Source organism: Macrotis lagotis, chromosome 3 (genome assembly GCF_037893015.1).
Source record: "Macrotis lagotis isolate mMagLag1 chromosome 3, bilby.v1.9.chrom.fasta, whole genome shotgun sequence".
In the NCBI taxonomy this organism is placed as follows: domain Eukaryota; kingdom Metazoa; phylum Chordata; class Mammalia; order Peramelemorphia; family Peramelidae; genus Macrotis; species Macrotis lagotis.
The window spans coordinates 294,768,062-294,792,526 of NC_133660.1; the positions used below are offsets into that span (position 1 = coordinate 294,768,062).

The 24,465-nt window shown below is 54.6% G+C and overlaps 1 protein-coding gene across 6 annotated transcripts; it reads left to right on the top strand.

Annotated features, from left to right (window-relative positions):
* The first annotated feature begins 174 nt into the window (after positions 1-174).
* On the top strand, positions 175-23,621 carry TNKS1BP1 (tankyrase 1 binding protein 1). 6 transcript variants are annotated; one of them, XM_074231510.1, is made up of 12 exons: positions 175-209; positions 1,451-1,558; positions 2,759-3,434; positions 5,445-5,526; positions 6,864-8,081; positions 9,328-11,525; positions 17,588-17,942; positions 18,273-18,420; positions 18,781-18,917; positions 19,293-19,450; positions 19,880-19,955; positions 20,541-23,620. In XM_074231510.1, exons 2-11 carry the CDS (start codon positions 1,465-1,467, stop codon positions 19,938-19,940), a joined length of 5,127 nt encoding a protein of 1,708 aa, XP_074087611.1. In that variant the 5' UTR covers positions 175-209; positions 1,451-1,464; the 3' UTR covers positions 19,941-19,955; positions 20,541-23,620. The 6 variants fall into 6 exon arrangements, with proteins under 6 accessions (XP_074087611.1, XP_074087612.1, XP_074087613.1 ...); XM_074231511.1 differs by lacking the exon at positions 175-209 and adding an exon at positions 295-569 and having other exon boundaries at positions 20,541-23,621; XM_074231512.1 differs by lacking the exon at positions 175-209 and adding an exon at positions 1,059-1,216 and having other exon boundaries at positions 20,541-23,621.
* The last annotated feature ends 844 nt before the right edge of the window (positions 23,622-24,465 follow it).

Sequence of the window (24,465 nt, forward strand, 5' to 3'; positions counted from 1 at the left end):
GCGGGGCGGGGCGGGGCCGCAGAGCGCGCCCAGAGGGGCCGGAGCCCCCGCCCGGCCCGGCCCGGCCTCCTGCGCCCCCTGCCGGCCGCCGGCGCGGCTGCGGCTCCCGGGGCGGGGCGGGGGCGGGGCGGGGCGGGGCCTCGGGCGGGCGGGGTCCCCGCGGCGGCGGCGGCGGCGGCGGCTGGGCCGGACCGGGCGGGAGCGCGTGAGTGAGTGGGGGGCGCGGGGCCGCGGGGCGGGGGGCGCGGGGGGCCGGGAAGGCCGCGGCGCCCCGGGAACCGGAGACACCCGGGGAGCAAGGCGGGGCCGGGCCGGGGCCGGGGGCGCGGGGTGATGGCGCCGGGATACAAAGACGGCCGCGACCCCGCGCCCCGCCGCGCCCCTCCTCCCCGGCCGGAAAAGCCCCACAGGAAGGAAGTCCCGGGCTCGACCCCTCCCCTCTCGGGGACCCCCCTCCTGGGCCCGCAGCCGCGGCCCCCGCTCGGCTCCTGGCCCGGGGGGGTGGCACCTCGGGCCCGGGGCCAGGAGAGGAAGGGGCGCCGGGAGGGCAGCGACCCCTCCCCCATCGGGTAGGTGGGTGCCGGGCGGGCAGAGGGACCCGCGGAGGGGCAGTCGGGGCCGTGCCAGGCCCATGCCAGGGCCATAGTGGGGGCGCGTGGGAGGCGCCGGGCAGCCCGAGGCGGTCAGTGCCACGACAGTTAGGGGGCAGCGGGGCCTCTCCGGGCGCAGCGTGCCCCTTGGGCCGGGGCCTTGTGCTTGGCAAAGACTGGCACTGCTGTGGGAGGCCATTGCCATGGCAACAGGCCCAGGCCCGGGCTTTACCTCATCAAATTCCAGCCCGACGCCAAAGCGATTGAGAAATTTGAAAAAAAAAGGAAAAATGTATTCCAGATGTTTACTTTTTATTCCCTGTTTTTCCGTGTTTGGCCGAGGCGGCTCTGCCGGGCTCTTGGGGGAGGGCTGGGGAGGCGAAAGAGGGGGAGCCGGGGGTGGGAGCCACTCCCAGCCCGGGGAGGGAGCCCAGGAAGGGGCTGGGGCGCCGGGGCGGAGCAGCGGCTGCAGGTTGGCGTGGAGCGGGTTTTTCCCGTCCCCCACGAGGTGAAGCGATTGGAAGGAGAGCTCGGCCCGGGCCCGAGCTCCCTGCCCAGCCTGGTGCCCTCCTCTGGCGCGTGGGTACCCCCAGGGGTTGGGGGGCGCAGCTGTGACCGTGGGAAAGGTGAGTGGAGCCCTGCTTCCGGGGCCCGAGCCGCTGCCAAGGGGCCCGGGGCACTGGTCCAGGCCCGGGCTCACCGCTGGCACCCCACTCTTCCTTGCAAGGTTTTTCCCTTTTCCCCGTTCTCTTTGCCCCGCTCCCTCCTTCCCTGCCCAAGTGTAGCGTCCCTCGGCCCCCCTAATCGTGGCGGGTCTTCTCCCCCACTGCCCCCTGCTCTCTCCTCCCCCCCTGCTTTAGGTCTGCCGCATGCGATGAGTGTCTCGGCTCTCAGGGAGAGCTCCCCCATGGCTTCCCGGCCCCCCCAAGAGATGGAGGAGGAGCTGCTGCCGGCTGGCCCCGGGCCAGGTACAGATGGGAGCGGGGTGGAGCTGGGTGCCTGGGGAGGGAGCCCACGATGGGAAAGTGGGGAGGGGAGCGAGCCACACAGGAAGCGCTAGAACTTGGGAGCTGGAGAGTGCTTCTGGTCCTGCTTCTGGAGTCCTCCACTCCTTAGGAGAGGGCCCTGCCTTAGGGACGTCCAGGTGACTCAGGATGAATCACGTCCTCGGGGAGCGGGGGCTGAGAAAACCCCTGGCAGATTCCTGGCTGCCTCTGGGGAGGGTTGGGGGCGGGCAGACCTGCCCGGCCTAGAAATCCCCTGGGCATGTGTGGATGGTGTGGGGACTTCAGCCAGGCCCAAATGAAGAATTCCTTTGGTGAACCCCATGGGGATCCTCGAGAGCCTGTGTCCCCCTTCCTCAGGCAGCCAGGAGCCCCAGGAGGTTTCAGGGGCACCTGGGATAAGAGCAGCTGGCTTAGGCCAGAGACCACACGGGCCTTCTTTGAGTCCCGCTGTGCCACTGAACGGTGGGGACCGTGGGCGATGGACTCGGTCTCCCTGAGCCCCAGGCTCCTCCTCCATAAAGTAGCTAACCGTTAGGCAGTGCCCACTCTGCTCCTTGGCTAAGCAGTTCTCTGATACTGTCTTATTTGGTCCTTCCTTATGACCACCCCACGTGCAAGGCAGGCACGTTTTACACATGAAGAAACCAAGCCAGACGGAAAATAAGTGCGTGTCTGAGGGTCAGTGCAAACCTAAACCTGCCTGACTCTGGACCCAGCCCTTGTAAGCCGGCTGCCCAGCCAAGAGATGCAGTCTTTACTCCAGAGGATACATGAGAGAACGTCAGGAGGTATTTCCTTAGCCTGTTCAGGCTCTGAGGCTAACGGGGGAAGGCTACCACACTGCCCCCCCCCCCCCCCCCCCCGCCCTCAGGAGCCATCCATTCTAATGGTCGAGACTCTCAAGTGAGGTAGGGGAAGGTGGCAGCGGCCTGGGGGCCTGGGACAGTCCAGGTTCGGTAGCTTTGGAGCTGAGCCTTTACATCAGAGGAACCAAGAGGGAGCCATAGAGCCCATGGGCGAGTGTCTGCAGAGCACTCGTGGGCCTCTGAATGTGCCAGCATTACCTGGTCACCCCGTTTGTATTATTTTCATTGACTAGGGAATCAGTGATGGGTTTTTCAACCTCTCCCACATCATCTCCTATCTGCCTCCTCTTTGTAGGGGACTCCAAGGCCAAACCCCCAGTGAAACCCAAACCCGAGCCCCGGACACTGCCTGCCAAGCCAGCTCTGCCGGCCAAGCCCAGCCTGCTGGTGCCAGTGGGGCCAAGACCCCCCCGAGGGCCCTTGGCCGAGCTACCTTCTGCCAGGAAAATGAACATGCTGGCCGGACCCCAGCCCTACGGTGGCAGCAAGCGCCCCTTGGCCTTCTCTCCTCGGCCAGCCCCTGATGCACCTTCGACTGGAGCTAACTCACGGGAGGCCGGCAAGGACGAGGGGCCCGTGACCACTCCTCCACCCCGATGCTCAGTCCCAGCCGGGGTCCGGAAGGCTCCGGCTCCTTTCCGCCCGTTGTCCGATCGATTCTCTGCCAGCACCGTGGAAGAGATCTTGGCCAAGATGGAGCAGCCCCGTAAAGAAGGCCCCTCCAGCCCTGACCGCCTCTGGGGCTCCCGCCTCAGCTTTAGCCAGGATGGCAGCACCCATTATGGCCCAAGGGCCTATGGTCCAATACAGAGCCCTAGAGATGAGGAGACATTGACCCAGAGCATCTCTGGGGATCTGGCTCAGGAAGAACAGGCAAAACCCCAGGAAGGAGGCCAGAGCCCAGCTGGGCAGTGCCCTGGCGAAGCCCAAGAGGACCAGTCAGAAGTAGCTAGCAGGATGCTCGAGGAGAGGTGAGGAGGGGGAGGAGGAGATAGGGTGGGGGAGAGGTTCTCCACCTTTGCCTCGAGGGGCCTGGCGGCTCCTATTGCTGTTCCCCTTCCCATCGCAGGATCTAGAGTTTGAAGGAACCTTGGAGGGCGGCGAGGCCCAGCCCTGCTTTTTAGGGTAAAAAACTGCCTCTGGTGGGAAGTAAGAGCATTGAGATGCAAAGCCAGGAGATCAGAGCTTGAAAGCCAGGCAAGACTTTGGAGGAGACGAGCAGCAGATGGTCACTGTTTGTTGGATTGGTCTCCCTAGCTGTGGGGGGATGGGTCCAGGGTCCAGGGTCTCTAATGTCACTGTGCCTGGGCCCTCCCTTTGCAGGCTGCTAGTATCTGGGCCATTGGTGAGCCCCACTGGACACTCACCTGGGCACTCACCAGGCACGGCCTCCTCTGAGCCAGGGGCAGGCGGGGCTTTGCAGACTGAGGACCTGAGTTTGAATCCTGAGCATCCTGGGCTCCAGGGTCATCTGGCAAAGGAAGGGGTGGACTAAAGACCTCGTAAGGTCCCTTCCAGGCTTTAATCTGTGTTCCTGTGATGAGACCTTTAAGAGACAGAAGCAGGGACACATGCAGGTATGAGAGGCAGCTGAGGCTGGACATCTCCCACGAGCTGCAAGAACCCCTGCTTACATAACTCAATTAAGGAGTTGGTGATTTATTTTACAGATGGTTTCACCGTATGGTTTCTTTAAATAGATTCCTGCTACCCATTCCCCCCCCCCCAGCCCCACCCAAGGCATCTAAATCTCGACTTGTACTTGCTCACTCCTCTGCAGGAATGCAGGCCGTGGTGGGCAGTGCCTGCCTGTGGGGATGGGTGTTGGCAGGGCATTGTGGGCCCTCTCCGTGGGAGGGATGGACAGAGCCCTCGGGGCCCTAGCTGAGCCCATCAGAGATGGGAGCTGTGACTCAGGCCCCTCCTCCAGGCGCAGGGAACCAGCCTGTGGTACAGCTGCCCCTTTGGGGCCTAGACCCGTCTCTTGTCGGGCCAAGCGCGGTAGGGTGGGGCTCAGCGCCGGCAGTTAAGCCAGACCCGGAAGGAGGAGACACCTGCCCAGCCAGCTTGGCATTTCTCTCACCTGGCTGGGGAAAGGATGGGGGCGGTGCTGTTGGCAGCAAAGTTAACCCTTCCCACTCTGCTCCCAAATGCTCTAAGCAGTCTCCCCCGCAGGTGAGAGGACCATCCTTTCCTGCTGTGTGCAGGGCCCCTTAATGTTGCATCCCTGGAAACCTCCGACTTAATGTTATATTTGCATTGCTCTTGAAGGTCACAAAACACCACCTCTCCACCACTTTGGGAGGTGCTATGTTGTTTGAGTATTAATTCCCATTTTATAGAAGAGGGAAGGAACTGAGGTCCAGTGGACTTGTCCAGGATTAGAAGGCGAGTGACTAGGGGCGAGCAACTGTGTAACTAGGGAGCACCGACTAGGCTTGGAGTCAGGAAGATCTGAATTTCAATGCTGCCTCAGATACCAGCTATATGACCCGGGACAAGTATTTCATTCTGTCTCAGTTTCCTCATCTGTAGAATGAATTGGAGAAGGAAAGGGCAAGCCACTGCATTATCTTTGCCATGGAAACTCCAAATAGGGTTGCGGAGTCAGACACGACTGAACAAATGCAAGAACTCATTTGTCCTCTATCTTCAGCATTTGTTTAAAAAAATTATTTCGAACAGGAATTAAGTTTTTTCCTCTTTAGAGAACAGAAGTTTAACCCCAAGTGGGATTGAAAACAATGTGGTGGGGCTGTCCTCAAAGGATTTCACCTTGGATGTTGGGAATAGAAAATGGGGAGCAGTATCCAAGAGAGACTAGCTTCATGGGAGCATTGAAAGCACCTGTCGTTTGGCTGCTTAGGAATTGTGCCAGATCGTACTATAGATGGGGAGCCCCTTGTGGACTCAGCTTCCTCTCTCCCCATTGTAACAGACCACCAACAGTCTGTCTCTCCTTCCTATCCCCTCATCCCCAGCAGGTATGTCTCCTCCAACTTGACGTCCAATGGAGACCTGGCATCCAATGGTGACCTGGCAAGCACAGCTTTATCCTGTGAAGTAAGTTGTCCCTTGTCCTGGAATAGTGTCATAGAACATCAGCCCTGGGAGGGACCCTAGCGGAGACAATGTCAGATCTCAAGGTATAACGTTGGGCCCAAAAAGACTTAGAACGATTGGCAACATCTGAGCTTAGAGGGGTCCTTAGAGCTGCTCCAGGCAGCCCACCCAATTCCCAGAAGAGAAAACCAAGACCCAGAGACAGGAAAGACTTGTTTCAAGATTCTGAGAGCCTAAAGATAGAGTCAAAGAGCAGGACTGAGAATGTTCTCACTCCTAGCCCAGGCCCTATTCCCAGACATTGAGGCAACAAAGTAAAATCAGGTTCTGAAGTTTAGGGGGAGAGCCAGGCTTCACATCTTCTGGCCAGCCCCTTCCCCATGGTCCAACCTAGGCCTGTGATGGGAGTCTGCCTTGGACTCCAGGGCTAGTGCATGGGGAGGGCTGAGGAGATGGGGTTGGCCTCTCCTGCGCCATTCCCCTTTCAGCCCCTCCTTGCTGCTGGGCTGGTGTCTGTCTGGCGGGTAGGGTGAGGAAACCTTTGACTCACAACACTGCCTGTGGTGAAGGGGATGGGTGGGGCTGCTCGGCTGGGGCCCGAGCGGGAGGCAGCTCCTGCCCCTTCCCTGTGTCCTCTGCTGTAGTCCTGGCACCAAGTCAGCTGTTCTTTCAGGGTCCTTTCTTCTGAGGGCCTGACTTTCTTGCTTCCTCTCAGGTGGAGGTGGTAGCTGCTCCCGGTGGGGATTCTTAGTGGAGCTAGCATAGGGCCAGATGCAGAGCTGAAAGAGCTCTTCAAAGCCTTCTGGTCCATGCTCCTTGTTTTACAGATGAGGAAGATGAGACTCGAGGTCATAGGATGTTAAAGCTAGGCTGCCCCCCCCCCCATTTTACAGATAAGGAACACGAAGTACAGGGAAGTAAAATGACTTGGGCAGGGTCCTGCATGTAGTAAATGGCAGAACCAGAATTTGAACCGTGGTCCTCAGATCCCCAAATTAACCCTTTCCATAGCTGCACCAAAGATGACAAAACCCAAGTGGGAGTCCTTTGGGAGTCTTGCTGGAGCTTGTCTCGGGCTTTGGAGTGGCCCTTCCCTACTTTCTGGAAGGAGTCTGTCCAAAGACCTCAGTGCTTCTGATCGGATTTGTAGCTTCCCTTCCCCCTTGCCCATCAGCCTCCCAAAATCATGGTCAGATTCCCTCCATCCCTGTTTGCCATCTCAGCCAGGGGAGGGCAATGGCTTGGAGTGGGAAGAGCTAACTGGAGACCTCCTCTGCCTGTCCCACATGCTCCCTCCATTGTGCTATGATGGGGAATGACAGTTTTTTCCTTTCTAGGTCTCCAAGTCTTCAGCCCAGCCACACTACGCTCCTTCTCCAGTCCTTCCTGATCATTCTCCTGGCCCTTTGACGGCTCCAGGATCCCAGAGCCCAGCCCTCCCCACAGAGAAGTCACCTGAATCCCAGAAATCGTTCAGCCCATCCTTCCCATCAAAGGAAACCCCTAAGTCCCTCAGTTCAGTCCTTTCTCCTGAGAAAACTTCTACCACCCCAGAGGCCCCAGGGTCCCCCAGTTCAGAGCATTACCAGGTGACCTCTTCCCAGGTTCCATTTTCAAGGGGCCACCTTTTGGAGCCCGCAAGAACATTTCCCCTGGAGAAAAAGGAGGAGGGCGGTGGAGAGTTAAGCCTCCGGCCCCCCAACCTAGAACACCGCCGCTTCTCAGAAGGTGTACTTCGGCCCCCCAGCCAAGATCAGAGGAAACTCGGGGGTTCTCTGGCTGCCTTGCCTCAGGGTCAAGAAGGAGGTGGCTTGGAGCAGCCCTTTGGGAGTGGGACAGAGTCCAACTGGAGCTTGTCACAGTCTTTTGAGTGGACCTTCCCCACTCGACCTTCAGGCCTGGGAGTGTGGCGGCTAGAGTCCCCACCTCCCTCCCCCATCACCGAGGCGGATGACTCCGGTCTCTCTGAGGGAGAGGGGGACGAGGCTGCTGGGGATCGTGGCTCCAAGCTGGTCAGGACTCACAATCAGAGAGTTCCCTGTGGGGGCCCCCAGAACCAGCAGGGAGATGGCAGGAGTTCAGCTTCTACCAAACCTCCATCTGATCTTCCGCCCAAAGACCAGGATTCACCAAGACTGTTGCTGCTACAAGCAGAAGAAGTTGCAGGAACTGAGGAACCCCTGGCTGCCCTGGAGACTCCCCTCCCTCCCACTCCAGAGGAAGAGGCAGCCTTGCCTGTCCTGGAGCCTGTTCGGGAGCAGGAGCCCCCCCTTCCCCTCGCTCAGCCCTGCATCTTGTTTGCCGATGCTCCTGGCCCTGAGCAGGCCACACCCTCCCAGGAAGGTGCCCCGGACCTGGCAAAAGCGGAGACCCATCTGACCAGACCTGAAGGAGAAGGGGACCTTCCGAGAATGTCACCTGACCTCAGGGCCCCTGTAAACGATGCTGGCTGGCTGGACAAGCTCCTGGCCTCGCCCCCTCCCAGTGCCAATGGTGTCCGGAAAGCAACGGTACCTGAGCAGTGTGAGACTCAGATGCCCAGTGCCAGCCCTGAGGTGAGGCCTGACAGGGTCCTAGGGTGGACTTGGGCCTATTGGAACCTGGTTATCAGACCCTGTACAGAGACTTGCTAGAATTGTGCCGGGTGCCAGCAGAGGCGGGGGGGGGGGGGCTGCAAAGAGAGAATTAGAATGTTGGGGCTCTGGTGCCAGGACTAGAAGGGTGGTCAGAGCTGGGAAGCGGCTGAGAGCGGGGAGGGCCTTGGAAGGTGGAACATCAGAGTTCCATCAGTCGTCCAAAACCCTCATTTTGTGAAGAAGTAAAGGAAGGCCTGGAGAAGGGGGGGGGGCACCTTGGCCCAGGCCACATCACCAGAGCATGGTCGAAGCACTGCTAGAACCTAGGGCTCCTCAGCTACCCCTCCTGCCCTTGAGGGAGAGGCGCAGGTTCAGGTTTGCTCTTCAGGTTGCTGAGCCAGGAGTGGGGCCGGAGCATGCAGCCTGGGAGGAGGAAGAGGAGGAGAAGGGGTTAAGGGCCGGCCAGTGGGTGTGTCTGTCCCTGGGATCTGGGTGACTCAACTTGGTTCTGGGAGGGGCTGGCTGCAGCTGCGCAGCTTGAGCCTGAGTCTCAGGGAGCAGACAGGAGTCAGACAAGTCTGGGACAAGGGAGCCGTGGCTCACCCTCCTTCCTTGGGCCCCCTGCCCCTATCAGGCCTCACTCAGCACCCTGGGGTGGGGAGGGCTCATGGCTCACAGCAGGGAAGAGAGCAGCACGTCGATCTTGGAGCGCCTGCTGGCCAATGCTGCCCTGTGGGAAGAGGCAGGGCGGGCTCGCTGTCCAGATCCCAAGCTGGTGGCTCGGGCCAGCAGACCTGGGGGGGTAAGTGTGTCCCGGGAAGACAAAGACATCTTCAGACTCCTCATCCACATGCTAAGGTCTGCCAGGCACAGAGGGTAAGGGGGGTAAGGGTCTTTCTGAGACTCACTAGGGGCTAGATTGTGGACCGCTTTGTACTGCCTAGACTATAAGGAGATTCTGTACAAGTAGAACTATCTTTAGGAATGGGGGCTCTACAGTGCATGGACTCCTTGGCTCGGTAACATGATTCCTTCCTCTCTCCCCGCCCCCCCCATTCCCAACCTGGACAGCCTTTTCAATTTTGCCTCTTTCCCACTGGGTTCAGTCAAGTCTTCTCCAAGGAGTCTCCTAAGAGTAAAATAGCTTCAACTTGAACCCTGTTTGTGTGTGACTTGGATCTTAACTCTAAGCAGCCTTTTAATTTGATCTTTTCTGCTTTTGCAGGGGCTCTTGGGATGGGCTCAGAAGGATCTGAAAAGTGAATTTGGAATTGGTGCAGACTCCCTCCCTAGCACCTTCAACTCCTCTTCTACCTGGGCCAGAGAGGGCACCAGGGGCTATGGCATTGGGGATTCAAGTTCCAGTGAGAGGGACTGGGTCATCAATGATGGCCACGGAGGGGCAGCCCAGAGCCACCAGGAGTGGAGCAACACCTACAGCATTGTCCAGCCAGGGGTAGAGGAAAAGTTTGATACCAGCAGTGGAAGCCAGACCAAGGAGCATATCCTAGGACGGGATGTTATGGCCCAGGAGTTTGGGAAGGCAGATCAGCTGAGGACTTACAGTAGCCAGGCTGCTGAATTACAGGACCGAGAATTTGGGAAGATAGACTCACTGGGAATATACAGTAGCCATGCCGTTGAATTACAAGACCAGGAATTTGGGAAGAGAGACTCCTTTGGCACTTATGACAGCCATGCCGTTGAATTACAAGACCAGGAATTTGGGAAGAGAGACTCCCTTGGCACTTATGACAGCCATGCCGTTGAATTACAAGACCAGGAATTTGGGAAGAGAGACTCCCTTGGCACTTATGACAGCCATGCCGTTGAATTACAAGACCAGGAATTTGGGAAGAGAGACTCCCTTGGGACTTACGGTAGCCAGGATGGCGATTTACATGCTCGGGAGTTTGAGAAGAGGAACTGGATGAATGAATATGGCGGCAGCAGGAAGAGCGATGTAGATTGCCTGGAAAGAGCCTTTGGAGAGAGAGATCCGAGTGGGATGTTCAGTGTGGGACACTCAGAGCAGCAGGATCAAGAGTTTGGGAAGAAAGATCAAAGTGGCAACTATTGCTCTAGAGAGACACACCGGGAGGAGATGTTGGAGAAGGAGCCAGGGGGCATGTATGGCCCTAATACTTCCAATTTCCAGGACCAAGAGCTTGGGGAAAGAGACTTGAGCAGTTGGTCCAAGAGCAATGACTCGAACCATCAGGGAGAATTTGGGAAGAGAGACCAAATTGGGACCTACAGGAGCAATGATGTCAACCGCCAGTCCAGGGAATTTGGGAAGAATGACTGGTCTGGTGAATTTGGTCAACGAGACATGAGTCAGACAGAGAGGGAATTCAGTCTCGGGAGACGAGATTGGACCAGTGACTTCCGAATTGAAGGCACAGAGAAGAGCGACCAATTTGGCATCATTGGGACTGATCGAGGCAACTGCTCAGGCTTGGGCATTCTGAGTGGCTCAGATGTGATGGGAGGCACCAACTTTGTGTCATCTGGGAAGATGATGATGGGACAGTCCCAGTGGACTGATGATCTGGGTCTTAGGAACTTAGATGTTTCTGGTTGTGTGGGATCAGAAGGGTCTAGTGAAAGCCGAGAACATGGAGTTGGACAGACCGACTGGTCCTCCGATCTGGGCTTGAGAAACATGGAAATGCCCAGTGGCTTAGAGAAGGGAGGGCCTGCGGAATCCAGGGAGCTTGGAGTGGGGCAAAAAGACTGGAGCCCAGACCTAGGACTGAGGGACATGGATGTCTCTGTGGTACCAGAGTCAGCTGGGCCCAGTGAGACCAGGGAGTGTGGGGTAGGCCAGACAGACTGGGTTCATAGCCTTGGGGTGACGGATGTGGATGTACCCAGTGATAGGAAACCTGGAGATCCTCCTTTGTCAAGGGAACATGGAGTAGGGCAGGCAGACTGGAGCCCTGATCCCAAGCTGAGAAACACAGGCCTGGGGGCGGAGGGTAGCCTCAGAGAGCATGGTGTGGGGCAAACGGACTGGACTCAGGATCTGGGGTTTAGGAATACAAAGCTATCTAGTCCCCTGGAGACCATGGGGCCTGGAGAGGCACGAGAATGTGGAGTTGGCCAGATGGACTGGCAGAATGATTTGGGGCTCCAGAACACTGACCTTTCAGGGAGCTTGGATCTTAGAGGTCCAAGTGAAGCCCGAGAGCACGGGGTCGGCCAGGTGGACTGGGCTCGCGACACGCACCTCGGAAGCCCAAGTTTATCCAGTGACCTGGAGGGCACAGAGCTTTCAGAAACCCGGGAGCTGGGAGTTGGAGAGGTGAGCCGTCCCAGCACTTCGGAAAGCCAGTGTGGTGGGGACCACTCACAGCCTTCGGAGAACAATGGGTCTGATATCGGGATGGATGCGAAAGAAACTACAAACTCAGGAAACAGGTAAGGGAGCCCTGATCCAGGGCAGAGGCAGCTCTGTCACCCTTGCCCTGGAGTTCAGGTGGAGATAGGAAGGCCTGCTTACCAAAGGTTGGTTTGTCTTTCTCTGCTCCACCACTTTTTTCTAAAGATTTTATTGTATTTTTTCTCCTAAAGTTTGGGAAGAGTGAACACTGGCTTATGACAGCATTAGAAAGCATAATTAGAACATGTTTACCATAATAGCTCACATTTATGTAATGATTTAAGATTTGCAAAATGCTTTACAAATTCACCTCATTTTATCCTTGCAACATCCTTGGGAGGGAGATACTATTATCTGCATTTTGCTGATGAGAAAACTGAGGAAGATAGAGCATAGTTGTCCAGGTTTCTGAGATTGGATTTGAATCCAGGTCTTCCTGGTTCCAGGTCCAACCCTCTTATCTGCCACCTGATTGCCTCTAAGATAAGATGTTCTATATTAAGGTCCTTCAAAATGGTTTGACAAAACTTATCATTAGGAATTTTCTGTAAAACTTCCCCAGTGTTGGATCATAGAAGAGTTGGGTAGGCCAAGGCAGGTCAATTTAAGTGTGTGATATCTTTTGCCTCTGGTGGGGCATAGGCACTTTGTGGTGAACAAAGGTGATCTTAGAGACTTTGAGATGGATGATGGCATATGATGACAATGAGGGTGAGGGTGTTCTCCAAATAGAGAAGATCATGTCATTAGAGGAGATTATGCCATGACAAGCATATGAATTGGATTTGAGTAAGTCACCAGCCTCACTTTCTCCTCCAGAACATCTGGGTCCGGTAGCCAGATACGGATCAGGAAGACTGGAGAGGGCCCTGGGTGCGAGGCAGTCAGGTGAAGTGACTTGTCTGAGGTCACACAGCTAGAAAGTTTCAAGTGTCTGAAACTGGATTTGATCTCAGGTCCTCCTGACTCCAGGGCCTGTGCTCCATCCACTGTGCCACCCAGCTGATAATGTATGTGTGTGCCCTAAGTGGGACAGGCTCTGGGCATAAAGAGTATTGGTCATGGCTGTCATTCATTCTGCTAGGGCTGAGAAACCAGAAGCCTCCTGGCCTGCTTCCTCTGGAGGCCCAGGACAGAGGAATGAAAGGCCAGATGACTGCTTTGTTCAACTCTGAGGATGCCAGTCCCTGCTTTCAGGGAGCTTCTGCTCTAATGGGGAAGGGCTGAGGGCCAAAGTCAGCATGGGGAGGGGTTGGGGGGAGGGTGGAATGAGGTAGGGGTAAAGGACAGGACTTGTCTTCCAGAGAGGTCACCCGGGCCAGGTCAGCCCTTCCTTCGAGGTTGCTGGCTTTGATCTCTGCCACCTCCATCCTTTCCTCATGTTAGATCATCTGACCAGTGGCAATAGGAACCATTGCAGACTTTAGAGGATCCCTAATGTCTGGGTGGCAGGACTCGTAAGATGCTATCTTCATTCAGCTCTTTCTTTGTCTAGATGAGAGGTGAAAGTGTTGGGAGCCCAGGGGCTGCCAAACCCAGAGCTGCAGCGATTCAAGGGTCTCTTGCTTTCTGCAGGGGAGCATCTCATTGTGGAAATGATGGGGTGGGGGTGGGGTCCATGTGGAAAGTGAGGAGTCTTTGAAGCAGCTGGTTCCCTCTTGCTTTCACATAAATGCCTATGCTTGTGCAGTGGGTTTCTTTTCCTTTTTTTTAAATTTATTTTTATTAAAGATATTATTTGAGTTTTACAATGTTCCCCTCATCTTACTTCCCTCCCCCCACCCCCACGGAAAGCAATCTGTCAGTCTTTACTTTGTTTCCATGTTGGACCTTGACCCAAATTGAGTGTGATGAGAGAGAAATCAGAGCCTTAAAGAAGAGACAAGAAGTCTAAGAGGTAACAAGATCAGACGATAAGATATCTGGTTTTTTTTCTAAATTAAAGGGAATAGTCCTTGAACTTTGTTCAAACTCCACAGCTCCTTATCTGGATACAGATGGTACTCTCCTTTGCAGTCAGCCCAAAATTGTTCTCGATTGTTGCACTGATGGAATGAGGGAGTCCTTCAAGATCCATCATCACCCCCATGTTGCTGTTAGGGTGTACAGTGTTTTTCTGGTTCTGCTCATCTCGCTCAGCATCAGTTCATGCAAATCCCTCCAGGCTTCCCTGAGTTTCCATCCCTCCTGGTTTCTAATAGAACAATAGTGTTCCATGACATACATATACCACAGTTTGCTAAGCCATTCCCCAATTGAAGGACATTTACTTGATTTCCAATTCTTTGCCACCACAAACAGGGTTGCTATGAACAAGTGATGCACAAGTGATGTTTTTACCCTTTTTCATCATCTCTTCAGAGTGGGTTTCTTTTCAAGAGTCATTCAGGGGTCCTTCTGGGGCTCCCCTTTAAATTAGGGGAGCAGCTTCCCAACAGGGACTGAAAGAGATCTAAAATTCACCCTGGGAATGGGAGATACTGACCTGAGCAGAAGGAGCACCTGGGCAGCATTGAGAGATGGCTCCTGGGTGATGGCTGGGCCTCTGTGTGGCAGGAGCTGCCCTCAGAAGGGCTGGGTGTACCCTATCCAAGGGCCCTTTCTGCCCAGGTCTGGGCCCCATCATTGCCCTGGCTTGAGTGACCAGAAGATTACATTAGCTGAAGGTGCTGTCATGTCTGGCTCTGTCCTGCACCTTCTACTCTCTTCTGGACCATCTCCACTGGGGATCTCTGTGTAGGGCATTCCCAGATTAGCCAGTCCTAGGCTCTCTCCTGAGGGTCAGGCTTGCTCTACCAGGTGCCTTTGGACCTCTGAGATGGTGGACCAGTCACTTCAAACTTAGCAAGCCCCTTCCAACTTTCCTTACTACAGTTTGAGGGCACTATCCTTTTCCCAGACAACCCCCTCTCTCTCCCTGCCCTCTCTTCCTCTCCCTCCTCCTCACCCTCTCCCTCCCCTCTCCCTCCTCCCCTCTCTCCCTCCTCCCCCTCTTTCCTTCCTCCTTCCCCACTTCTTCCTTTCTGTCTCCCTCTCCCAGAACTGGAAGTAGAATGGCCCTTCATTCATGGGTCTGATCTTGTGCTAGTCAGTTCGGAAACTTTAATCTGTTATAGTTTTTTGACCTGGGACACATTGCTCCTTCTTAGGGAACCTGGTGGCCTTCCAGCCCTGGGTCTCACCAGACTTAGTCCAGACTCTTGATCAGGTCAAGTTTTTCTCAGCTTCCCCAGTCACAGAGATGACATGACATGATGTTTGCTCTCAGCTTGTGTTCCATCAGGTCCTCTCTGCTTCTCCTGCCTCCTGAAGCTTCCACTTGGGGGTGGGCTCTTCCTCCCCCTCCCCCCACCTCTTGCCTGGACTATGGGAGCCTCTTCACTAGTTTTTCTGCCTCACAGTGCTCTCCATTCAAATCTGGGCCTCCTGGGACCAGTCTTTTCCTAAACTGCAGGAACTCTATCCCTTGTAGGCCCTTCACATCCCCGGCCTTTCTCTGTCTTACTGCTTTCTATATGTTGGGATCCAGGGTCTTGCTCTTCTTTGCACCCAGCAATTTATCTCCTGGGTCTGGGCTAGGTTTTTCCCCCAAATTAGAATGCTCTCCTTCCCTACCTCCACTTTCCAACTTCCCTGATTTCTTTCCTCCTCCTTCCCTCCCTCCCTCTGAAGACCTTTCCCAGACTCCTGCTGCTCTGACCTTCCTCCCTCAGACTGCCTTCTATTGCTTCATATATACTTGTATATACATTTGTATATACATTTGCATATACACAGACCTTTCCTTGTCCTTGTCCTTCCTTGTCCTCCCTCATGAGCATATTAGCTCCCTGACTATTTTTGCCTTTCTCTGCATCCCTAGGGTTTAGCTCAGTGCTGTCACATAGTAAGCATTTATTTTATTTATTTAGTTTTTTAGTTTTTGCAAGGCAATGGGGTTAAGTGACTTGCCCAAGGCCACAGCTAAGTAATTGTTAAGTGTCTGGGGTCAGATTTGAACTCAGGTACTCCTGACTCCAGGGCCAGTGCTCTATCCACTGTGCCACCTAGCCACCCCAAGGGCTTCTTTTTATAGAGGAGGAAAGTGAGTTACTTGCACAAGTCCTGTCCAGAGAAGGCAGGAAGTAGGAGTATTGGGATTTGAATCCAGGGTCTCTGGTTCAGAATCTTCCCTATTTCCTTATGACCATGACTGATGGTAGATCCCCAGACCCAGCAGGGGATTTCTCTCTCACCTTGGCTTCTTTCTGGGTCTGGTGCCTCTGCTTTCCTCCTAAGGCCCCCCATGTGTGCCAGTCTGGCCAAGAGTCCTAACTTGGGAATCAGGATTCAGGGATTGTATTCAAGGTCTGGCTCTCCCGCTAACTGACACTGGAATCTCTACTCTCTGGGTCTGTTTCCTCATTTGCCACATGGTAGAACCAGACTTGACGATAACCAGCGGAAATAGTGAGTAGTGCTGGGCTTGAAGTAAGAAAGAGCTGAGTCCTGCCTTTGACACGTTCCTGGGCAAGTCATTAATCTCCCAGCCTCTGTGTGCCCTCATCTGGAAAAAATGGTCTAATTAGTAGAACCTGTAGCTGACCAGATATTAGATTGATGCAGGGATCAAATGAAATAATATATGTAAAGTGCTTGCAAATCTTAAGGTCCTTTGTAAATTATTATTATTATTATTATTATTGCCTAATTAATAGCCTCACCAACTGTTAGATCTAGAAGGGGTCTTCTAGAGCAGAGGTAGGAAATGTCTGGCCCCTGTGACTCACAGAATCATCTGGTCTGGTGCTGCTGTGGCAACTGCAGGTGAGACTCAAAAGTTCAGTAAATTGACCTTTTTGGGGGGTGAATTAATTAAATGTTTGACCAAAAATAACAGGCTAATTTTTAATTGATATTTTTGTATGACCCAGAATCTGAGCCCCAAAGAGAGAAGAGGTTTCTCCAGGCTATCCATCTCCCAAATGGATTGGCCAGCCCCTGATCCTGTTATACCATAGGTCTGTTCCCATAGCACCTCCTGTCCCTTCCAGCAGCCTTAGGCAGCATTGATTCAATGTAGATTCCAGAGTGTTGGACCCCTTGGGTTCAGATTTGGGCCTGGCCCTGGTTCTGCTGCCCATCTGCCCAGCCATCCACTGGATGGAAGGCATAGAAGCTGGCCTGTGGGTGAAGTCAGCTTTGGCCCTCAAGGACCTCTGAGTCCTTCCTCCATGAGGAACCTCCCTGCCACCTTCTCCATCTGTTTGACTGTGAGGTGGAACCACAAGCTGCATGGACATTCACCTTTCTAGTCTCTGGTCACTTCTGTTTGCTTCTCCCCAGAGAAACTGAGACATAGCCCCCCGGGCCAAGGACATGACCCTGTGTCAAGCCTCCTGGCCTTGATTTGGGCTGCCACTGCAGCTAGCAGTACACTCAATCTCTGATCCCCTTTTTGGGCTGTTTGTGGGCTGTTTGTGGCCTGTGTCCATCCTGGATGCTGTGTGTGTGTGTGTGTGTATGTCTGTGTTTGTGTCTGTGTCTGTGCTTAGAGAGGATGTAGGTGTGATATGAACTGGCCTGAGGGCACCTGGCAGGACCTTCGAGGCCCTCTGCTTCGAGCCCCTCATTGTTCAGATATGTGGTCTGGAGAGCTTGCATGGCTTTGCTCAATGTCACATGGATGCAGCACTGGAACTGACACTCCCTTTGTCTCCCACATTGAATGGTGGGTGACCCCAGGGTGCCCGGTCCCTTGAAGAATGACAAACCAAAGCTGCTCTTTCCTAGCTAGGACTGGAAGATTTCCAAAGTGCTTCTTACAACCAGCTTGACCACAGAGTCAACACAAAGATTAGGCTCCTCATATTAGTGGTGAGGAAGAGGCCTCTGAGGTGACCATCCAAAGCCCCCAAGCAGTAAGGGCAGAGACGGGACTAGACCCACATCTATTTCTCTTTTCCTTGTAAGGTTCTCATTCTTTCTTCACATGTTGATGCTGAAAGATGCTGGGGAGCCAGGGAAGGATCAGGGGGAGAATGGAGGCCCTAAGTGGGCAATGCTGCCTCCAGCCTCTGGTTGTGTTCTGTGACCTTCTCCTCACCACCTTCTCTCACAGCCCCAGTGGGTGCCTTGCTCGGTCTCCACCTTCTGGCTCTCAGGGCCTGTTGCAAGACATGTTGGCCACCAGCAATCTCAGAGCATCCGCTGGCAGAGAGAGGTCGGCCTCGGGGCCCAGGGGCCAGCCGCAGGAGGAGGAGAAAGAGGAAATGATAGCGGATGATGATGATGAAGAGGAACCGGAGCTCAGAGGGGCCCCTCTGCCTTCTTGCAGGCCCCAGCCTGATGGCGAGGCCAGCTGGACAGAGGAGATGGATGGCAACTGGGCCTCCCATGGGGATGGCCCCGCAGCCCCAAGGCTGCTCCCCAGTTCTCCCTCCGAGGTGTCTAGCCAGGACTTCTCCTTTATAGAGGTCAGTGGAAGCCAGAGCTCTGGGCTAGGGTCAGTTGGGTTGGACTCTCTAGGTGGGAAGGGTCTACTGTCCTCAGATGGGGTCAGATGCATTCTCCTAAACATCATATCAAAAATTCAAGTAGACATCTATTAGATGCCTTCTGTTTGCTGTGTCCCATCACACCCTCTCTAAGCCTTTTTTGGGGAATCCCCCAGGGATCTAACACGTATTAGTTTTGTGGCCTTGGTTGAGATAGAGATGGGCAAGTGGGGCTGGGGGTTAGTCCTCCCCCCTTTGTTGCTGCTGGTATCTGGTGAGGTGGGCTGAGTTACCTTCATCTGGTTCTAGGACACAGAAGTTCTAGACAGTGCCATGTTTCGGAGCCGTGCCAATCTGGGTCGCAAGCGGGGGCATCGAGCCCCAGCCATCCGGCCTGGGGGCACCCTGGGGCTCTCAGAGGCTGAGTCTGATGCCTGGATCTTCCAGGATTCCACAGGTATGGCCTGGGAGGGATGGGGGGGGGAAAGCAGGGCTTTCACCTGAGGTGGGGTTGTGAGGATCACACCTCAGCAGGATCCAATGAAGTGAGGAGGCGCAATAGCTAAGGGATTTTGCCCCTTCAGCTGGATGAAAGAACAGACCTGGAGAGGTCTCTGGACCAAGCTATGGCTACCATGTTTCTCCCCCCCCCCCCCATCATCCCACTCTGGACACCAGTTTACCAGGACCCTAGGGGGTGGGAGAGATTGATTCAGCGACTAGGTTGAGTGGACGGCTCCTGGAGCCTTAGGCATGGAAGGGATCTGGGTGGCTGGGGCCGAGTTGGAGCCTCATCCTTGTTGTCATCCTCCTTTAGAGCCTCGAGCTTCTCGGGTGCCGTCTTCAGACGACGAGGTGGTGGAGGAGCCACAGAGTCGCCGAACGCGGATGTCCCTGGGAACCAAGGGCCTGAAAGTCAACCTGTTCCCTGGTCTCAGCCCCTCAGCTCTTAAGGTACCAGCAGCATCCTGGCAGAAGTAGGGAGGGGGCAGGGCTATCATGTGGCCACAAAACTGGGGGGGGGCACAGAAGATGAAGCAGGCCTGGAGCCACGGGTGGAATGATCAGAGAGAGAGATGCTTTCTGGTCCTCGGCGTCCTGGCTGTTCCCTCCTGGGAATCGTCACCCCTCCCATAGTTAGCTGTTCCGCCATCGCTTAAATTCACAGAGCGGGAAACCTAGCCCAGAGAAGTTACTCGACCAGGGTCACCCAGCCAAGTCCATGGTGCTGCTCTATCAGACCCCACTGGGATGTCCCCTTCCCCTTCCTCCTCTCCTCTTTTTCATGGGCTTCCCTTTCTACCTGTGACTCGATCTTTTGAAACACAGGCTAAGCTGCGTCCCCGGAATCGTTCAGCTGAGGAAGGGGAGCAGATGGAGAGCAAGTCAACCCAGAAGGAATCTGCCGTCCAGCGCTCCAAATCCTGCAAGGTTCCCAGCCTAGGGAAGCCCCTTGTCTTACCTCCCAAGCCAGAGAAATCCTCAGGGTAGGTGGGAAGGACCTGGGCTACCCCCCCTGCTCCAGGGCCCAGGCACTCTGGGGTGACATAGAACGGCTGTCTTACTGGCTGTTTATTACTTTGTTCGCTATTTTCCAATGACATCTTCATCTGAGTTGAACCCCACACAGCCCCTGTGTTAGCTGGCTCTGCAGGGGCAGACTTGGGCTCTCTTCCTCTTCCCCAGACCCCCACTAGCTCTTCTGCCTGCGGCCCTCCGGCCCAGAGGTGTGACACTGCTGACATCACCCAGGGAGTCGGGGGCAAAGCTGAGACTCGAATCCATTTCCCTTGACCTTCCTTCCAGCCCATCCAGTGTCTCCTCATCTGTGGGTTACCCACAGATGGCCACCTCACAACCTCAGTCCTGCCCAGGAAAGACTGGTGGCTCACGCTCTCTCTCTGTCCACTATCTAGGTCTGAAGGTTCATCACCCACCTGGCTACAAGCATTAAAGCTGAAGAAGAAGAGGGTCTGAGGTGATGCTTAAAAGGTGAGCGGGGGTCTCACCAGGGCTGGGGGTCTATGCTCACCCTGACTGCTATCCCTGGGGACCCTCAGCGAGAGCCTCTAGGAACCTCAAGCCTTCCCAGCATCAGACGGAAGGATCTGGCCATTGTGTGGCCTCCAAAGGCTCTAGGCTTGGGCACTGTTGCAGGCCTGGGTTTGGAGGAGGGCCTCCCCTGGAGTGGACGCCCCCCCGTAGTGGACCTGGTGGCTGGAGGATCCCTACCACTAGCCAGGGTGTTCCCTGGCATGTACCCCCAAAGCCTGGCTTGGAATGCTGCCTCGCCCTGCCTGGTGAAGGGTAGAGAGGGCACGCCTCACCAGGGAGGGCGATCTGCATCAGAGGAGAGATCCCCCAAGGTGTCAGTGACTTGCCCAGGGTCTGCGCCTTGAGTGCACCTGTCCCAGCTGCTGTTTTTGGAGGAGGAAAAAGACCATTCTGTCCATCTGCCTGAAGCCGTCCGGGGAACCTGGGGATTCAGGGAATGCTTGAGAAGGGCCAGTGTTTGGGAGAGGGCCCGAGCTTCTCCCCTCTCTGAAGTGATCAGTTCTTCCTCTCTCTCCCTTCCAGGTGGTTCGTGTCCATCCTCTGGAGCGCCTAGCCCTGGACCAGGGAGGAGGGCCTCAGTTGGGGCTGGGCCTGCCCCTCCCTGGCCTCCTCCCCGCCCCACCCCCAGGCACATTTATGCACTTTGTACCCCCACGTCCTCCCCACCCCCTTGGGATGCAGTCCTTTGAGTGGTTGCTGGTGTTGGCCCCCCCCCCTTAGGCCCTCCTCCCAGCATTCTTCCACACCCTGCCCCCTCCCCCCTCCCTGCCCACCTTTGGGTTTTCTTTTGATACCACTTTATAACATTTTGATAAAAAGCCTCAGATTTTTTGTAACGGGCAGTGGGCCTCCCCCTCTGCACCCCCCCCCCCAAGAGCCCTGTGGAGACCAAGGACGTTTTGTCACTTGAAACAATAAAGTTTTTTGGGGATTGGTGATGTAGGCCCTGCCCTGTGTGTGTTCTGGCCCCCAGTCCCCAAGCAGCATGCTCTCCTGGGCTCTGTCGAGTTCAGGCATTCACCCCGCTGCAGAGCAGGCCTGTGGCTGGCCCTGCCTTCCCAGAGCTTACAAGCTGTGGGGGACCAGCCCAGCGTGTGCCAACCCCAGGGACAGAGAAGGGAGGCTGAAGACCTGACTGACGCCAACCCCCCTTTTTACTCGTGGGGATGTGCTCTGATGCAAGAACTGCTTGAAAGCATCAGCCATTGAGGACTTCTTGGGAGGGCGGGGCTAGTTGACCCATTTTCCAAGAGAGGGCAGTGATTGACTGGAGGATGCCCCACAGGTGGAGAACCACAGCTGGCCATAGGATCCTCTGATCCGTCCCACATCCACACATGCTGCCCTGGATCTGGACCGCCATGGTCCCGGCCAGTGGGTGGCCTGCTATTGAGCTGTCGTCTCCTGGTGGGGTGGCGAAAGCAGCATTGCCATGGCGAGGAAGCCGAGCTCTTGGCTGGCTCTGACCGTGAAGCCGACAAGCTCTCTGCCCGTGAGACCTTAGTTCGCTAATCTGTAGAATGGAGGCGTTGGATCCCAGTCCTCTGGCAGGTCCTTGCAGCCCTAATACTCAGGGCACCCCAGCTGAAGCGCCACCCCTCTGGCCCTCCATCGAACTCCACCAGCTCAACGGTGCCAGGCTCCTCCGTCTTCTTGACCCTCAACAACCCCCTCCTGGGCAGGGGGCAGGTGTGTGCCTCACACCGGAGTAGGAGCTCAGCAAGCATTGAGGAGGGACACACCTCTCCCCTTCCCTTTTACAGAAAAGACTCACCCAAGGTCACACAGGACGTCACTGGCATAATGGATGTCCTTAATCCCAGGGGTCAGAGCCCTAGTCTACAGAGACTCCTTTTCAGAATCCTGAGGAACTTTGACTTTTATCAAAATGATGAGTATGTGTGCACTGTTTGTGTGTGTGTGTGTGTGTGTGTGTGTGTGTGTGTGTGTGTGAAGAGACACCTTAGAAGTCTTCTAGCCCCCTACCCCTCCACTTTACAAATGATGAAACAACTTTTGGCTTGCTCAGAGTTGGGACTCGAACCCAGGTTGTCAGTTTATTTTCCCCCCATCACGTGGGTGCTTGGTCTAATAAAGCTCAGAGGGCCCATCACGTGTTCCATTGGTATGATGCAAGAAGGATGGGTGGTAGGGGGAGGGGGCCCAGGGCAGGGACATGGGACTTGGAGGCTGTTCTTCCCTGCCCCATGCCCCATAGTCTGGGGAGCAGGGCTGTGGGTTGAAAGTTCAGCCTGCCCTAGAAAGGACTGCTGCAGAGTGGTTGGCACGAGCCACGCATCTCTCTTCTCTCCTCACCAGCACTGGCAGGAGCCCAAATCAAACACTTAAGCCTCATTAGTGGGACACATGGAACCCAATCTGCTTAGGGCTGCTGCTGCTGCTACTATGGGATGGGCTTCTCCGGCTTGGGAAGAGCAACTGGAAGAAAACAGCACCCTAGTGAAGGGCAAGGGGTACCTCTGCCCATCCTGGGGGGTCAGATGGGATCCTAGAGGCAGAGCTTTGGAATCATCTAGCCAAGCCCCCTTATTTTACAGTGGACTAAGCAGACATAGAAGTTGTGACTTAGGGTCACCCAGGATACTGATCACACTAAGTTTTTTGCAAATGGACCAGAACTTAGATCTCAATCACTGCTATTTCCTTTAAAGTTGTTCCTTATGTAGGCTACATCCTTATTCCAAGAATGCCACCATGGTCCCAAACATGGCTAGACTCCTTGGGGGATCAATTCTAAATTTACTTCCTTGTAATTTCCCCCCTGTGCTCCAGTTCATCCCTTGGGGACCAACAATGTCGAATTTCTAACCCCTGTGACCATCTTCCAAATACTGGAGGACGAGTTGTCTTGCTTTGTCCCCCTCCCATTTGCCTCCCATGCAATCATCCTCAGTTTTCCCCCTCATTCCTCTGAGGATGTATTCTCAAGACCCCTCATCATTCTGGCCACCTTCCTCCTGACATCTTCCTGCCTTCCTTGTCCTTCTGAAATATCCCCTTAAGCCACTCAACCAGGCCCCGACAGGGCAAAGTCAGAGGAGAGCAGACAGTGGGAACCTGGGCAAGTTAACCTCTCCTTTTCCTCCACTTCAGTTTTCTCATCTGTCATAAAAGGCTTTGGACTCCATGATACCAAAGGCCCCTTCCGGCCCTAAGTCCTATGATCTTTTCTTCCTCATCTATGATCAATTTGTGTGGGGCAGGTGAGCAGTGCCCCACCAGCCCCCTTATCTCCCATCCCTAGCCCCCCATGCTGGCAGATTTCAGAACTGCAAAATCCTTCCATGCTTTGACCAGGAACCAACCTGAAAGAAGAGTATATTCTAATAGACACTTGGGCACAGGTTCTAATTATCTCTATATTCCTATTCCCCTGGCATCTCTCAAGGGCTCTGCACCATCCATTCTGGAGTCCTCCCAGCCTTCCTAAAAACTGGGCTGGGATCCCTCAGACTTTTACTGTCCACACCAAGGAGAGGCCACTGGAACAGTAGGAACTTTGGGGCTTCTGTGCCCCTCCAGGCCACAAAAGGACCCCTCCATGTCCTCCATGCCAATGATCAGTCATCCAATGAAGGAATCACTGGATGGGCTTTCTCGGGATCACAGGATTTTAGAGGTCATCTAATCCAGCTCCCTCATTTTTGCATGAGAAGGAAACTTGGGAAGCCAGATTCAAATGTCAGCTCGTGTTTATCATTCTTATTACCCATAACTCCTCATTCTATGATGCTTGGTGGTTTTACAAAAATTATTATTTGAAAGAGATGATCCCAATTCAGTCACCTGGTGTCTTCGGTCCTAAGCTCTTCTTCCAGCTATGTTCTAAATTCAGTCCAAAAAGAAGAATCTGCTTCATATGCTAAGCATGGGGGCATTCATTTAACAAAGAGGATAATCCCTGTCCTCAAAGAGTTTATAATCTAAGAAGGCAAAAGGAGGCAGGAAAGCAAATTGGGGAGAGGGAGTCTCTACCCTGACACTGATTCTTGGCTGTCCTAACCCCAACTCTCTTGCCAAGTTAGATGACTAGAGGAAGGTTCTAGGGGTTATAGGATTCTTCTAATACCTTGTATCCTGTACATTTCCCTCCCCTCAACAATATCAATTAACCAGTTAACATCTCATCATCTATCATTGACCTGCCCCTCTGTACCGATGAACCAATGTTCTTTTTTTTCTTTTCTTCCAAATTTTAAAAAAATTTTTTATTTGAGGCAATGGGGGGGGCGGGTTAAGGGATTTGCCTAAGGTCACATAGCTAGTCAATTATTAAGTGTCTAAGGCTGGATTTGAATTCAGATCCTCCTGAATCCAGGGCAGATGCTCTATCCACTGTGCCAACTAGCTGCCCCTGCTGAACCAATGTTCTTAAAATCACTGATAACCATTGAGCATCAAAGGGATATTTTATTTGATGGAGAAG